Source organism: Mya arenaria, chromosome 9 (assembly GCF_026914265.1).
Source record: "Mya arenaria isolate MELC-2E11 chromosome 9, ASM2691426v1".
NCBI classification, from domain to species: domain Eukaryota; kingdom Metazoa; phylum Mollusca; class Bivalvia; order Myida; family Myidae; genus Mya; species Mya arenaria.
In genome coordinates, this window is record NC_069130.1 from 21,529,864 (window position 1) to 21,547,768 (window position 17,905).

The 17,905-nt window shown below is 32.8% G+C and overlaps 1 protein-coding gene across 1 annotated transcript in view; it reads left to right on the top strand.

Annotated features, from left to right (window-relative positions):
- The first annotated feature begins 9,660 nt into the window (after positions 1–9,660).
- Positions 9,661–17,905, top strand: part of LOC128245854 (receptor-type guanylate cyclase gcy-6-like) — a 28,274-nt gene continuing 20,029 nt past the window's right edge. Inside the window, exon 1 of the mRNA XM_052964075.1 lies at positions 9,661–9,878. Coding sequence (XP_052820035.1) covers positions 9,661–9,878 — 218 coding nt within the window. The remainder of the gene's footprint in view (positions 9,879–17,905) is intronic.

Sequence of the window (17,905 nt, forward strand, 5' to 3'; positions counted from 1 at the left end):
TGGTTCCCTTGCCCCAGACCAAGCAGCCGTAATCAAAATTTGGCAGAATATATGCATTGTAAAACATTCGTTTTGTATCAGGTGTGAGGAAATATATTATATTTTTTAGAAGTGCAATTTTCTTATTCAGATTTTTACAAACATAATCGATTTGCACATGCCAGTTTAGTGTATTATCTATATACAACCCTAATAACTTTTAGTAATAATAGTCTAGTTATGATTGTGTCACTATCATTGGACCACCAAGGTAGTTTTGTAATGGAAACCATTCAACATTGTTCTAGTTGCTGAGATTCTGAGCGTTTTTAATTGTTCGTTTTATAAAAGCAAACTGTTGTACAGAGGACAAATGTTTGTCAGTATGTAAGAGATCAATATATTTCACGGACAAAGCACCAAGAGTTATAATTATTTTTGTGTCCATGAGGTGAAACAAATTGCTATCTTACTCCGAAGCTATCTTACTCATTTGCTTCTTTTATTTCATGCTTGAAAGATTATGGTTTTGTTATGTTTATATATATGTATGTATATATATATATACAGTTGAACACCGTAAATCCGAAATCGTGGGGACCCAAAAATATATTTCGGAATAGCGATATTTCGGATTAACAATTTCAGAAAATTACAGCGTTCGCGAATTATAGATGACGTGAAATACTAAGTCGTGAAGTACAATGTCAGTTACACGTTACCAATACGACACATTCGGTTGGAGTGATCTTTCGTATACAAACATATTTGTTGAATTATTGTTTAATTATAATTGACAAATAAGTCGTTCTTATAATTCTTTATTAAAATAACATAAAACATTTAGTTTAAACATATTTATTTTACAACGATTGTGAAACAAGTTATTACAACATTATATTAATCACTCTCGTTGGCACGATTTTACGCGAGAGTGTGGTCATGTGTTGTTGGGGAAACCGGAGGATCCAGAGGAAACCCACTTGTCCAGCTTGGCAACCACAAACCAAATTCACATGCGCCCAGCCCGGGAATCGAACCCGGGTCGCCTAGGTGAGAAGCGAGTGCGCTAACCACTGCGCTAACCGGACAACCAAATCGCTGATTTCCTGACATCGATGTTTGAAACATACGCGTGCTCAATGTCATTCTTTAACAAGCGTTAATTGTGCTCCATTGTCACCTCAAGCCGATGCCCGAGTGCATTCGCAGTATGGTGTGAAAATCTATGAGATGATCGAGTTCGAATAAAGATATGAAATACCAAATCGGGACCGTAATTTTTACTTCAGAATAGCGATTATTTCGGACTAGCGATTTTGGATTAAACATTAAATATTTAGTTAAACAAAGAAGGAATAAAATCGGGACTGAGAAATAATTTCGAAATAGCGATAATTTCGGATATACGGTGTTCGGAAAAGCGGTGTTCAACTGTATTGTTAATATTTTACTTAGCGAGTAATTATTTGCATTTTTTCGAGTTATTATTTTGTAAAACTGAGGAGGACATGTTTAACAGCACATTTACCACTACCGATGTTGTTTACAATAGGCAAATTAAAAGATAATCGAATGGCCAATTAAGTCAACCCACTAATTGATAACGTGTTTACTGAAATATTTTTCGACAATGCACTTATAACATTTTCTGTTTACACCTGTAAGAACCATTGAACTTCAAGGAAAGAATATGATAATTGGCAAGGTTACTGCAAGAAGTTACCAAAATCTTATTTGTTTGTTATATTTGCATCATTGACGTTGGTTTCTCCTCAGTGGTAACAAAACTAAAGATGCAATTCTGTCAAATTGTTCGTGTATATTTTTTAACTTTGGAATATTTCGTACGAAGTTATAATGTTGGCAAAACAAGTCAAGCTAAATTGTTTCTTGAAATCTATTTAAACACAAGTTAGTGATACACTGCTTTTACTGTACATTTGATAGAAAAATCAATTCTTATATTAAAGAAACATTGCGAAGTTAATCGACAAAAATGAAATACATTTTAATAAATTTTAATCCGTACGGAGGGCCGAGCGTTCTATTTATAGAATGGAAATTATGCACAACTACCAAATATATCTAAAAAAAGATTGCTTTGATCTAAGACAGCAATTGAAATACCAATTTCATTTATTAATGTTTTATTAGAATTTAGCTATTTTTAACTTCATTTTGTGATATGTCGTTCATATGCCGCTGTATGGTCATGCTTTTTGATATTTATTTGCAAAATGAAGTAGACTGACTTTGGTTTAAAGTGGTCAAGTGAAGAGGTTGTGATTTATATTATTTTATACATGCTTTCAAATTTGAGATTTGTAACTTAATATATTGGTATTAAAAAATACAAGAATAATCGCTTGGAATCCGTGAGAAAAGTGTATCTGTCACACCAAGACCATGGAAATACCTTGTGATGCTTCTGGTTTTAATATCAAATCACGAAACATAGATTAAAACGTTAGTAGACAATATATTTACGAGTTCTGACCTTGTTAGACTCAGTGTTGACAATACATGAAAAATAACTGTTATATTAATTGGCAGTCTTGCCACCTGATTTGACATTTATCTGGGAAAGAATCGTTCTTTTACAAACATTTATTTTTTTGTTTTTTTTTATTCTAGTATGAGACTTGGTATTAAGTTTGCTATCTAGTTAACCAATACATGTTGTTCTAGATAAACAGGTTACATAGTATTAATATTTGGTTTATCAGATACAAGTTAAAAATAAGTACACTGATGTTGTTGCTTGCTTATACATTAAGTTTGACTCATTCTTTTAATCAAGGAGACATGTAGACTCTCTTGTAAATGTGTTATCCGCATGATAACATTATCTTTGATAACAAGAAATCAATGACTTGCAAAACAACAAAACTATATAATTTGTTCATGACACTTATTCTTCAATATCAATTTTAGTGTTATACATTGCAATACTCCGTTGTGACTTTTCAAAAAATAAACAAAAAACAAGTTTATATGGAAAGTATTTTTTGTTTTTGATTGATTTCATTCTTTGTGTTGTTATAATGAACATGTTTACGCAATGTCCATGTAAATAAAAAAGAACGAAAAATAACATGCTTAATACCCTTTACTGAGTCCATGATCTCTTCTTATCGTCTTTAACTGAATCCATAAAAAAATCAGTATTGGCTTATACTAAATCAATGATATCATCCTTATTGGCTCATACAGAATCTATGATCTCATCCTTTTGTCTCATACTACGTTAATGAAAACCACAGGCAAACCCCGTTGGGTCGAACTTTCAGTGACCGGCAAAAAATCGCCTGAAACTCAATCCATGACCTCATCCTTAAACGGAATCTATGATCTCATCTGTATTGGCTTAGTCTGAGTCTAATGTCTTATCTTTATTGACTTATACTAAATTAATGAATAATTCCTTATCGACTTATACTTAATCTATGATCTCATCACATCGGATTGAACTTAATCTATGAGCTCATCTTTATAGGCTTATACTTATCATTTATCTTATCCTTATTGGCCACATTTTTAAGTAAATGAGTTCATCCTTTTCAAAAATACTGAATATTTAATCTTATCTCGTCCTTAATTGATTGACTTATACTAAATTAATGAAAACATCCTAATTAACTTACTGAATCAATGATCTCATCCTCACCAGCTTTAACTGAATCTATGATCTCATCCTAACCAGCTTAAACTGAATATATGATCTAATCCTAACCAGCTTAAACTGAATCTATGATGTCATCCTTATCGGCTTATTCTTAATCTATGCTCTTATCTTCATTGACGAATACTAAATTAATGATCACATCCCTATTGACTAATACTAAATCGATGATATCATCCTTATCGGCTTATACTGAAACTATCATATCATCCTTATCGACTTGAACTGAATATATCATCTAGTATTTATGGGCTTAAACTTAATGATAATCCCATCATTAGTGGTTCATTCTTAATATATGACCTCATCTTTTTCGGAATATACTAAATTTATGACCTCATCCTTTTCGGATTATTGTAAATCTATGACCTCATCCTTTTTGGATTATAGTGAATATATGACCTCATCCTTTGCGGACTGTAGTAAATCTATGACCTCATCCTTTTCGGATTATAGTGAATACATGACCTGATCCTTTGTGAATTATAATGAACCTATGACCTGATCTTTTTCGGGTTATAGTGAATCTATGGCCTATTCTTTTTTGAATTAAGGTGAATCTATGACCTCATCTTTTTCGGAATATACTAAATTTATGACCTCATCCTTTTCGGAATATACTAAATTTATGACCTCATCCTTTTCGGATTATAGTAAATCTATGACCTCATCCTTTTCGGATTGTAGTAAATCTATGACCTCATCCTTTTCGGATTATAGTGAATATATGACCTCATCCTTTGCGGATTATAGTGAATATATGACCTGATCCTTTGCGGATTATAATGAACCTATGACTTTATCCTTTGCGGATTATAGTGAATACATCACCTTATCCTTTTTGGATTATAGTGAATACATCACCTTATCCTTTTTGGATTAAAGTGAATCTATTGCCTCACACTTTTTCGGATAATAGTGAATCTATGGCCTTAAACTTTTCGGATTAAAGTGAATCAATGGCCTCATACTTTTCGGATTATAGTGAATCTATGGCCTCATACTTTTCGTATTATAGTGAATCTATTGCCTCACACTTTTTCGGATTATAGTGAATCTATGGCCTCATACTTTTCGGATTAAAATAATTCAATGCCTCATACTTTTCGGATTAAAGTGAATCTTTGATCCCATCTTTTTAGATTATAGTGAATCTATGACCTCATTCTTTTCGGATTATAATGAATCTATGACCTAATTATTTCAAGATTATTGTGAATGTATGCTCTCATCCTTATTACTTACATACTTACACTAAATCTATAATCTCATTCCGAATTTACCGTATCATCCATATCGGCTGATACTTACTCTATGATCTCATCACTATCGGGTTTTACTGAATGTATGGTCTCATCTTTCATACTGGATCTATGATCTCATCACTATCGGGTTTTACTAAATGTATGGTCTCATCCTTCATACTGGATCTATGATCTCAACACTATCGGGTTTTACTGAATGTATGGTCTCATCTTTCATACTGGATCTATGATCTCAACACTATCGGTTTTTACTGAATGTATGGTCTTATCCTTCATACTGGATCTATGATCTCAACACTATCGGGTTTTACTGAATGTATGGTCTCATCTTTCATACTAGATCTATGATCTCATCACTATCGGTGTTTTTAAATGTATGGTCTCATCTTTCATACTGGATCTATGATCTCATCACTATCGGTTTTTACAGAAGATATGATCACATTATTATAAGCTTATACCCAATTAATGACCTCATCCTTATCGGCCTATACTAAATTTATGATCAATATCAATAAAAGCTTTTACTGAATCTATGACCCCAACCCATTCTTCCTTGCAGAATATATGATATATTCCTCGTATATGTTGAGGACAATGAAGAAGATTGATGGTTATTATGAAACCTAAAGCTGTGTGAAGGAAAGCGACAATTTTGAATTCTTAACAGACAAAATGGAGACTATAGGGATAAACCCAGTTGCTAATGATCTAACGAAAACAATGTTAAAAATGGTTAAGACCTAACAGATACTTAACGAGATACATATAATTGGCCGATTGTTTAGATCTTTTTTTAATTAACAACGTGATAAATGACATATATGTTAACTTTTAAAGGTGAAATATGTTAAGACGTGCTCACATATTTCATTATATTAAGTAAGTTCAGCTGAAACAGTTGTCTTAAATATTGTTAGAAATACAGATTTGAAAATTGAAAACAATGTCAAAAACAACATTGATCCTGTAACAATATTCTGAAAATCCAACCAATGTCACAAAGCATAAACAACAGAATATCCATTTATTAAGATATGTTTAATTATAAATGGCAAGATAACCGCCAGCGAAGCAGGACGTCATTGTATAACTAGTGAATGAAAACTCAACCTCAACACGTCCCTAGTTTAGTGCGTAGCAATATTTTACGCAAATATCTTGTGTTGAAAGATTCATATATCTCTTTGTTGTTTTCATAAAGCAATACTCACCGTATAATTAAAGCTTTAAATAGACAAAGTGTGAGCTATAATGTGATACATACAATTAGTTTTATTTTTGTATGTTTTTTCATATTTTGCTTTAACTAACATCCCAATGGGTTCCTATTTTTTAACCATTCCATTAATTGAAAAATAAATGAGATAAGTCACGAAACCTGTTCATAGAACTTCTACTGGATATATTGGAAATTATTGAACACAACAGTTTGAGAGCAGGGAATTTTCCTGTGGAAATTGGAAATATCTATGAGACTAGTATCATTGTCGCATGTTTTGCACAATGATTTGAACGAATGAGGTAAGAAGATATAGTTAATGCATCGTTATTGAATAAAAGGAGTATATTTGAATAAGTTTCGAATTTGTTTGTCACCAGTTTTAAATGTCACTTTTTTGTATAAGATAGAATGAGTTTTTTACCAATAGCATGTCAAATTTGTGTACCGTAGCCTAGGATAAACGATCCACACTATCTACGTTTTGCAGTTTTCTTACGGATCAAAGAGTATCACATGTTCGGCACGACGATTTGAAGGTATAGATGGAGTAAATAAATCGTACTGATAAGACTGTATTATACTACCTGCATCCTTTAAAATCTTATTTTTTTATTAGTGAAATCTACTATAGAGTTAAGCAATTAACAGGTGAAATTGATATAGCGTTGGATCTTTGTCAAGTATTGTTCGAGTAATATTTAGGGTCAAAGTTAAGGTTTGACAACCTATGTTATAACAGTTTAAGATATATATCAGCTCCTAATTGATTACATTTGTGACGAATATATCTCAGAGCCGTCTTTCAAACATTTTGTGTAACTCCATCATTGTAGAATTATTTGGAGAAATCATTAGCATATTCAATTAAACGGCTGTTCTCTTTAATTACCTTGCTGCAGTAAATACTGTGTATCGAGGTTAAATGCTAAACAACTCTATCTACTTCTTGTTCAATGTTATTTAGAACTGTTTCGCTTTTATCACCTGGCAAAAGAGGTTTATATCAAACCAAGCGAAAATTACAGTTAAAGGGACTCGCTCATTGTTAGTTAAATGCACTATTTTGAATGTAACATGTATACCGATATTAGACAAAAATACTAACCTCGATACTATCGTCGTCATCCAAGCATGTATAAAACAATTGCGCTTTTTATGTCGAAGAATGTTAATGTAGTTAAAAATCTTGCAGTTTTTGTATTTAAAGCTTTTGAAATAAGGAAAGAGTTAACTAGGTAGCGTAATAATTTATAAAGAGTTTAAGCCTTGAATTAAAACGCATATTACTTTCATTTCTTTGTGTGTATATCTATGTGCTATACATGCTCGAATACTAAATGCTTTTACATTTGAACTATTGACTATGATCGCCATATAAATAAATATATGAATATGTATCAGCTTTTGAAATGATCAAGGGTTATTTCGACTTATTTCATTGGAACCATGTATTTTGCATGTTCGAAATGAAATAAAATCATCATGTTCATGTTCATATGACGAAGTAAAGTGTGGCAAATTATTAGGATTGTTAAATCAAAGATATAGACCCTTCAACAAATGTTGAAATATGTTCAAATATTACACTTATAAGTAGCGTTAGTAACAATTTTCAACGAAGGCTTAAATATAAGATTATCCTTCAGTTTATATAAGTGTTCACATGGGCGAGCAGTTTTCCAAGGTGGTACCTAAATATTATTGATAAACATACCTATTTATATATATATAAATAGTATGTATGCACTGTGCTGTTTGTGGAGTTTTGTGCTGTTCTTCTATGTTTCTTGTCTGTGATTTTGTGTTCTATGTCTTTGGCGTTTGCTCAGTGCCACTAAACTGGGTTTATGTTTAAACTTTTTGCTACTGAGCTTGTTTCTGTAGCTTTTTGCATAAATATTGTTGTCTGTTTTCTATTATTATTTTTTCTTGAGTACCGGCGTTGGCTCGCTCCCCATCTAAATTCGTTTTTTTATACTCTATTTTTAATTGTCAGAAGTTTCGGTATCAAAAATGTAGAATAATTATAATTGAAGAATTTTCAGAGTCATCACCGTAAGTAACGTGTTGGATCAAAAACATGAATGTATCCCTTTAAGAATTCATGACAAACATTTTGTGCTGAAGAGTAAATGTTTGAGAGAGAAAAGAAGCCTTTTTAAAAATAATTAATGGGCACGAAACGTTGTTTTCATGGATAATAGAACGGAATGTGGTACGAGCTGGGATGTATGATATGTTATGTGATAAACAATACGGCGGAGGATATGTGTCGTAGAAATGGATGGTTTAACATACTGTTTCAAGTTTAAAGTGACACATTTATTCTAAATCAATACATACACATGTATAACAAACATAAATTTTGAGTGCTAAACATTTAACTACTTATTAAATAATGCATTCATGGAAAATATTAAATACTGATAACAAGATTGTAACCGAGTATTGAATAGCTGAAAACGCACAAATATTAAATGACTGGTGAATGCTAAAATAATTACTGTGATCTTCTACAGTCTCATAAGGTAGAAATACCGTGTTTTAAGCACAGTTCTTTCAAATTAAACTTGATATCCTTCATAAGAACCATCGTTTTCGACATTTATTCATCCTTTGTGGAATAATTATTAACAATAGTATTAATTGTGATAAATCTTATTTGGGAGAAAGAGTGCATCTTTAAGTTTAATATAGTACCCTTTTGTACAAATGCATATATGTTGAAAATTTACTGTCAACGCTTTATTACCATTTTAGATTCAGCTTCAACTATTTCGTATAAACTGTAGTCTATTACTTTGTAAATTCAATCTTGGAGCTCCCGTTAAAATGAATGATTACTCTTTATTTATTGTAATGCAAATGATAAAAAACACACTTTTTTCAGATGTGCTGACGTTTCTAAGACATTGGGGAATGTGAAATGTGACAAAATTCATCTTAGTGCCAACAAGAAAGATTTATAGTTACCAGAAATAGCTGAACGTCCTGTTTGAGTATGGTTTCAATAGACTGGTGAACTATAGTTATTATTTCTGTTATCCTGCACGATAGAAAACAAACGGTGGCTGTGCTAGATGTGTGTTTTTCTCATATGCGCATTTATTATTTCCTATATACAGTTTTCAAATGTAAATGGAAGTCAAAACATACTGAAAAGTGACTCATATGAAAAGGCAATCTAAAATTGCGCAATACATTTAAGAAACGGATTAACATGATAATGGTCTTGCAGTGCTTTCACGTTCGTCTTACAATGTGATCCCGGTAATGGAAAATTGAAGAGAAACTAACGATTATGATGAATAAACATTAAGTTAAGTTGGATAATAGTTGAGTGACGTCGAGGTAAAGAGCAGTTTCAGTGTTGCTTTAATAACAAACATGGAGAATAACATTTGACACGTAAGCTCTCTTTTCGAACCAGATTACTGCAACCAGCATTTTTTTTAACTGGAAACTCGATGTGAACATAGTGTCATACTGTTAAAATGCTCACTAAAATGCCAAATCAGCTGCTTTGGACACTTACCATGCACCTGATCGTATATGTATCACATATAACTAATACCTGTGGTGAAACACAGGAGGTGAAGATAGGATTGCTCCTCTCCAAGTTCTGCTGCAACTACAAGTCATTGAGCAATCAGGCTTCAGCCATCAGCATCGCTTTTGAAAAGCTCAGAGCCGACGGAGTGTTGCCAAAGAACACCACTCTGAAGTAAGTGTTGATGGTTTTGGCGTTTAAAGTAGGGTGTCTTATTGAGTTTGTGTAAATAGTACTCATTACTCTTTGCAATGTCCTTTGGGTAATGGATCGCTGGCGATCCTTGAACCACCCAAACTCTTAAAAAGGTGAAATGATGTTCAAGGTCTGGTAGACTTTAGTATTGATGCTCTTATAACACTTATCAATGGTCTTTAGCAAGAGATCGCTCGTGGCCCCTAGGCCAGTAAAACACTCAATTATGTGTAGTTTTGCTTAAAGGCGGATATTCCAATGAGTTTGTATGGATACTCATTGGGCTAGATGACTCTCACGTTACATGAGTTTGCCAAACACTCAAGTACGTGTATTTATTTGTCTAAATGCGGTTTTTACATTGCGATTGTATTCTTTCTCAATATACCATTTCTAAGTACGTGTATTTTTGTCTGAATGCGGTTATTACATTGCGATTGCATTTGATCCCAATATATCCTTTCCAAGTACGTCTATTTTTGTCTAAATGCGTTTATTACATTGCGATTGTATTCGTTCTCAATATATCCTTTTCAAGTACGTGTATTTATTTGTCTAAATGCGGTTATTACATTGCGATTGTATTCGTTCTCAATATATCCTTTTCAAGTACGTGTATTTATTTGTCTAAATGCGGTTTTTACATTGCGATTGTATTCGTTCTCAATATATCCTTTTCAAGTACGTGTATTTATTTGTCTAAATGCGGTTTTTACATTGCGATTGTATTCGTTCTCAATATATCCTTTTCAAGTACGTGTATTTATTTGTCTAAATGCGGTTTTTACATTGCGATTGTATTCGTTCTCAATATATCCTTTTCAAGTACGTGTATTTATTTGTCTAAATGCGGTTTTTACATTGCGATTGTATTCGTTCTCAATATATCCTTTTCAAGTACGTGTATTTATTTGTCTAAATGCGGTTTTTACATTGCGATTGTATTCGTTCTCAATATATCCTTTCCAAGTACGTCTATTTTTGTCTAAATGCGGTTTTTACATTGCGATTGTATTCGTTCTCAATATATCCTTTTCAAGTACGTGTATTTATTTGTCTAAATGCGGTTTTTACATTGCGATTGTATTCGTTCTCAATATATCCTTTTCAAGTACGTGTATTTATTTGTCTAAATGCGGTTTTTACATTGCGATTGTATTCGTTCTCAATATATCCTTTTCAAGTACGTGTATTTATTTGTCTAAATGCGGTTTTTACATTGCGATTGTATTCGTTCTCAATATATCCTTTTCAAGTACGTGTATTTATTTGTCTAAATGCGGTTTTTACATTGCGATTGTATTCGTTCTCAATATATCCTTTTCAAGTACGTGTATTTTTGTTTAAATGCGATTATTACATTGCGATTGTATTCGTTCTCAATATATCCTTTTCAAGTACGTGTATTTTTGTCTAAATGTGGCTATTACATTGCGACTGTATTTGTTCTCAATATACCATTTTCAAGTACGTCTATTTTTGTCTAAATGCGGTTATTACATTGCGATTGTATTTGTTCTCAATATATCATTTTTAAGTACGTGTATTTTTGTCTAAATGCGGCTATTACATTGCGACTGTATTTGATCCCAATATATCCTTTCCAAGTACGTCTATTTTTGTCTAAATGCGGTTATTACATTGCGATTGTATTTGTTCTCAATATATCATTTTCAAGTACGTCTATTTTTGTCTAAATGCGGTTATTACATTGCGATTGTATTTGTTCTCAATATATCATTTTCAAGTACGTCTATTTTTGTCTAAATGCGGTTATTACATTGCGATTGTATTTGTTCTCAATATATCATTTTCAAGTACGTCTATTTTTGTCTAAATGCGGTTATTACATTGCGACTGTATTTGTTCTCAATATACCATTTCTAAGTACGTCTATTTTTGTTTAAATGCGGTTATTACATTGCGACTGTATTTGTTCTCAATATATCATTTCTAAGTACGTCTATTTTTGTCTAAATGCGGTTATTACATTGCGATTGTATTTGTTCTCAATATATCATTTTCAAGTACGTCTATTTTTGTCTAAATGCGGTTATTACATTGCGACTGTATTTGTTCTCAATATACCATTTTCAAGTACGTGTATTTTTGTCTAAATGCGGTTATTACATTGCGATTGTATTTGTTCTCAATATATCATTTTCAAGTACGTCTATTTTTGTCTAAATGCGGTTATTACATTGCGACTGTATTTGTTCTCAATATACCATTTTCAAGTACGTCTATTTTTGTCTAAATGCGGTTATTACATTGCGACTGTATTCGTTCTCAATATATCATTTTCAAGTACGTCTATTTTTGTCTAAATGCGGTTATTACATTGCGATTGTATTTGTTCTCAATATATCATTTTCAAGTACGTCTATTTTTGTCTAAATGCGGTTATTACATTGCGATTGTATTTGTTCTCAATATATCATTTTCAAGTACGTCTATTTTTGTCTAAATGCGGTTATTACATTGCGACTGTATTCGTTCTCAATATATCATTTTCAAGTACGTCTATTTTTGTCTAAATGCGGTTATTACATTGCGATTGTATTTGTTCTCAATATATCATTTCCAAGTACGTCTATTTTTGTCTAAATGCGGTTATTACATTGCGATTGTATTTGTTCTCAATATACCATTTCTAAGTACGTCTATTTTTGTTTAAATGCGGTTTTTACATTGCGACTGTATTTGTTCTCAATATACCATTTCTAAGTTGCCGACCGTTAAATCGAGGGGTACCGATTGCCTTCCTGCCAGGCGCCTGGTATTTGGGATAGGAATCGGGGTTAAGATGTTCACGAATGTAGATGTCTCATAAGCCCAACGGGCTGGCCCTTAACTAAGAGGGGTGACACTATAATAAACAAACACTTTACTTTTCTAAGTACGTGTATTTAGTTTAAATGCGGTTAATACATTGCGATTGTATTTGTTTTCAATATACCATTTGGAGTATGTGTATTTTCGTTTAAAGACGGGTAGTCCATTGAGTTTGTTTTGATACTCAGTATGCATTTATTTTTGACCTTTGGCATTGGATAACTAGTGATCTTTAAACCACTAAGCAAGTTTTTATTATATTGCTTTAGCTACTATTTGTCTTTTTTTTCCTTAAATGTGTATTGAGAAACTTCACAAAACTAACACCAGTATGATTTTTATAAGAAAAAGCGGTAACGGCATCCCGTAAAATGTAAGGAAATGACGGTCTTAATACCGGTTGGTATATCATTTAATCTCATAAAAATAAATCGAATCTCATCTAAACGATTCAGCCACAACATAAAGACCGAGGGCAGCGATTCATCGGTTATTCGTTGCCGTAGACTATCGGATAGAAATATTTTCATTCTGCATTTCACTATGTCAAGATTTTTGATCTCTGTTGCATTGTACATTTTTTACAAAACAGATTGAGAAAAACGCCATACTCGTTGCCAACAAATGCACTTGCACTCGACTTGCATGATCAGTCCCACCCCAGAAACACATGAAAGCTACATATGTGTAGCTATATTCGCACCAGAAACAAAGTTACATACAATCAGCTACATACTCAACGGAAACACTTGAAATGTACTTATTTTCGGTTGCATTCACACCGGAAACACATACAATTACTCATGTTCGGCTATTTTTGACACACGAACGCTACTTACATTCTGCTATATTCGCATCACCATCACATGGACGCTGCTTTATTCGCACCGGAAACACATGAAAGATACATATGTTTAACAACATTCACAAGAGAAACACCTGATAATTGTTTTCAATTATGGATATACAGCTATATACGCCACATAAACACACGAATGAGACTCATATTCAGTTGCATACTTCACATAACAACTTGATTTATATTCAGCTATTTACACAACGGATACACTTGATACTTATGTTCAGCTCTAAACACTATGAAAATGCATGAAAGATACTTCTGTTCAGCTACATACACAACGGAAACGCATCAGAAACGCATAAACGCAACTTCTATTCAACTATGTACTCAACGGAAACACATAAACGCTGTATATATTGTTGGAGGTCCGGGGTACCTAGGGTACTGTTAATCGGGCTGGCTTGTATTAAGGACGGGGACAAACAATGGCTAGACAAATCGTGTTAAACTGTAACACCGGTACTATTCAGTAAATACACTAAGAATATTACGTTGTTTCTCTTTAAAACTGTGATACACCGTTTATGTTCATAGTCGTTTTCCTGACATTACTTTATACGCTTGACACCTTAAATTGGCTTTATGACTTTCCTTCAGTTTATAATACGTGCAACACAAAGAAAGACACTTTAAACGTTTATATGTTTTATTTCTATGGACGGAGAAATAATGTTTTCAAATAACGCCAACACAATATACCCCTCGATTATCGTGTTAAACTGTTATTATATGTCGCTGCGTATAGTTTATAGTATACAGTACAATTAATATTCATTTAAGTCAGCCTTCACTTCCACATTCGACAATATCATTAATAAAGGTTAAAGAAATCTATTGCTTTAAGTTATAAATCGTATTTTCATAAAGTTACTATAAACTAGTATAAATTTGTATAAAACAAAGTCTAGCCGTTTTAAATAATTCAAATACTGCCGCTATAACGTACTTTTACTTGCGTAAAGCTTTAAAACAATATTTTCAATACTGCGGCTGTACTCACTAATGGCAAAAAATGTCTGAACCCTGAACTGAAAAATCGCAGCCCTTTTTATACTCAGAAAAATATATCGATCAAATAATTGATCGAAAAGACTCGAAAAGTGAATCGAAAAGTGTCGAACAACTTGATCGATCTAAAAATGCGATCGAAATGCTATCGAAATTAATCGATCGTTTCCGACACTGTCTACGACTTTTAATTCTAAAAATAGAAACATCAATGTCTTTATTCTGATGTAAACAAGACTGGAATGTTAGTATAACTGAGCAGGCTTATGGAATATAACAGTGGTAGCTGCAAATCACTAACCGTGAAATTATGCGTAGATGTACTTTGTGACCTTGAGCGAAAAGGAAGTGCATACATGTAAACAACAAGATGGCTGACAATGTGAAAGTTCAACATAAAAACATGGAATTTACTTGAAATAAGCTACTAATCGAGGGTAAAACGAATAGTGAATTAAGTATAGTTAACCAGTAAGTCTTACTGGTGATGCTTATTATGATTTTTAATCTTACTAGTCGGTAAACATATACGAAAATAGTGTAATTTCTGTGAAACTACCATAAATGTCAACGGGTGGGGTAATGCAATAAGATGTTTTCATATCTGTAAAGTTTGTGCTACCCCACCTGTGTTTCAAAGTAATCGAGGATAATGATTATATCATATATCACAGGTAAGTCCCATTTTTACCATATAAATTCAAATAAATTGTAAAATGCAACTTGTGATTGTTAATGTTAATTTAAGAACTCAAATTTATGGGCTGGCCTTGGGCCTATGAATATTCAACTAGATACCAATGAAAACACATTATATATTCAACCAACTACATACACACCGGAAACATATAAACGCTGCCTATATTCAACTACATTCACAACGGAAACACATAAACGTTACTTCAGTTCAGCTACATACACTCCAGAAACACAACTTGTGTTCAACTACATTCACACCGGAAACACATAATCACAACTTGTGTTAATCTACATACACTCCAGAAACACATAAACAAAACTTGTGTTCAGCTACATACACACAAGAATCACATAAACGCAACTTGCGTTCAGCTACATACACACAAGAATCACCTTAACGCAACTTGTGTTCAGCTACATACACTCCAGAAACACATAAACACAACTTGTGCTCAACTACTTGCACACCGGATCACATAAACGCTACTTCTATTCAACTACATGCACACCGAAAACAAATACACGCTACTTCTATTAAACTACATACACACCGGAAACACATATACGCTAGTAACATTCAGCTATAACGGCGCCAGAAAAACATGAACGATACCAATGTTCAGCTACATTGGAACAAAACGGAAACACTTGATACTCATATTTGGCTACATACACACCCGAATTACTTGATACATATTTACCTACATATACAACTTAAATACTTGACATTTATATTCAGTTACCTTCACAACAGAGAAACTTGATTCTTATAATTAGCTACTTACACAGAGGACGCACTTCATACTTATATTCAGCTTTATACACACATTTTTTATCATTACAAATTCATACTACAAATTTGTAAGCTCGATTTTCATTATCACTAGCACCTGGCGCCCCCTCTCCCCTGAAATTTGCTTCTCTATTTATATTCCGGAGAAAAAAGCAATACAATATGCCAAAAATCCTATTCCGGACTAGAAATTGTTAAAGTTATCAAGGGGAAGTACTTCCAAAAACCCCATTTCAACACTTTAAACCAAACCAATTTCGTTTCGGAGGGAAGGGCCAAGGTCTCAAGGAAACGCCCCCTGTAACGACAAATCCTGGATCTACACCTGATTTCTTTCTTTAGGTATTAGGTAAATAAGTTTACTGTGCAAAATTAAATGAAAGGCGGTTGATTCCATTTAGCATTTTATATGGAAAGAGAGTGTAATACACCAATTTGTGAATAATTGAGCATGATTCATCACGAATGAACTATGCTATGGCAATAATAACCTAGATAGACACACACTATCATAAATATGAACTACTTCAGCATATCAATAATGCCCGTCCACAATCAATATTATTCAGTGCAAATAATATGTTATTTATTTCATATTTGTTTGGTTGAACGCATTTGTAAAGGTAAAAGATACAGATTCAGCTACAACAAACCAATAAAAACAAACCTGCAGAACATTGAAGAACGATTTGTGTAGAAATCGGATAAAGTGTACACATGCAGTATCAAATGTTTATTGTTTTGTCTTGGAAAGAATGAGTAAAACTCCTTGTTTGGGCCAAGTTCTTGTGTGCTTTGCGTCATCTGAATTATATAAAATCACTTAATCGGGCGTCGTTCTTACAAGCGAGAGACCTTTCTTTGCAATAAATTAACTATTCTCTTGCCAAAAGTTCGTTGATTTCAACATGAGTTAATGCTCTTGAAGTGAATTTCTCGGTCGCATAGATAGTGCACGTATTTCACAGATACCAGTGTATGTTTTGGTACAGGTTGCAGACAACATGAAATTACGAGCGGTTTATCAATTAGCGTAAATTGCAATGACTGACGTAATGAAATATAAGTCTCTGAAATTGCAATAACATATATTCATATTGAAAGGGATTTTAGTATAATAAAATTGAGGTCGCACTGTCTAGAACACTAGCTGCCGAAACCTTCTAAGAGAAAACGAAAATTGCACGCTGCACTAACCTTTACAATGTGTGATTTGATACAGGTTACAGAAAAGATACAATTACGAGCAGCTTATTAATAAGCGTAAATTGCAATTACGGACTTTGATCTCTGAAATTGCAATATCACATGTACCTATTGAAAGGGATTTTAATACAATAAAATTGATGTCGCACTGTCTTAAACAGTAGCTTCGGAAATCTGCTTAGAGAAAACGGAAGTTGCACGCCGCACTCATCTTGACAACTATCGATTGATACTTACATGTCCGGATGCTCAATTTTCAATTTAAAATTCAGATTTGCGATTTTCCGATACCTATTGTAGTTTAATCCTAGATTTTATAAGAAACAGCTTAGCAACTAGTCATATGGGGTACGTCTTTACACGTTCAAAAGCTTCAAACGGACAAGTGTTCAATAACAGATACATGAATTGAATCTAATTTTATTTCAATTTCCTTCATCCTTTATACAAACAAAAGATGACGACTAATTTCACTGGTTTATCTAGCAGAGACAATAAAAATCTTAAATGTGTACAGTTATGCCTGTATATATCTTTAGATTACTTTGAGTTTGCTTTTCTTTCATACATTTTAGTTTTTTAAGCTACAATCTTGCTCAACGA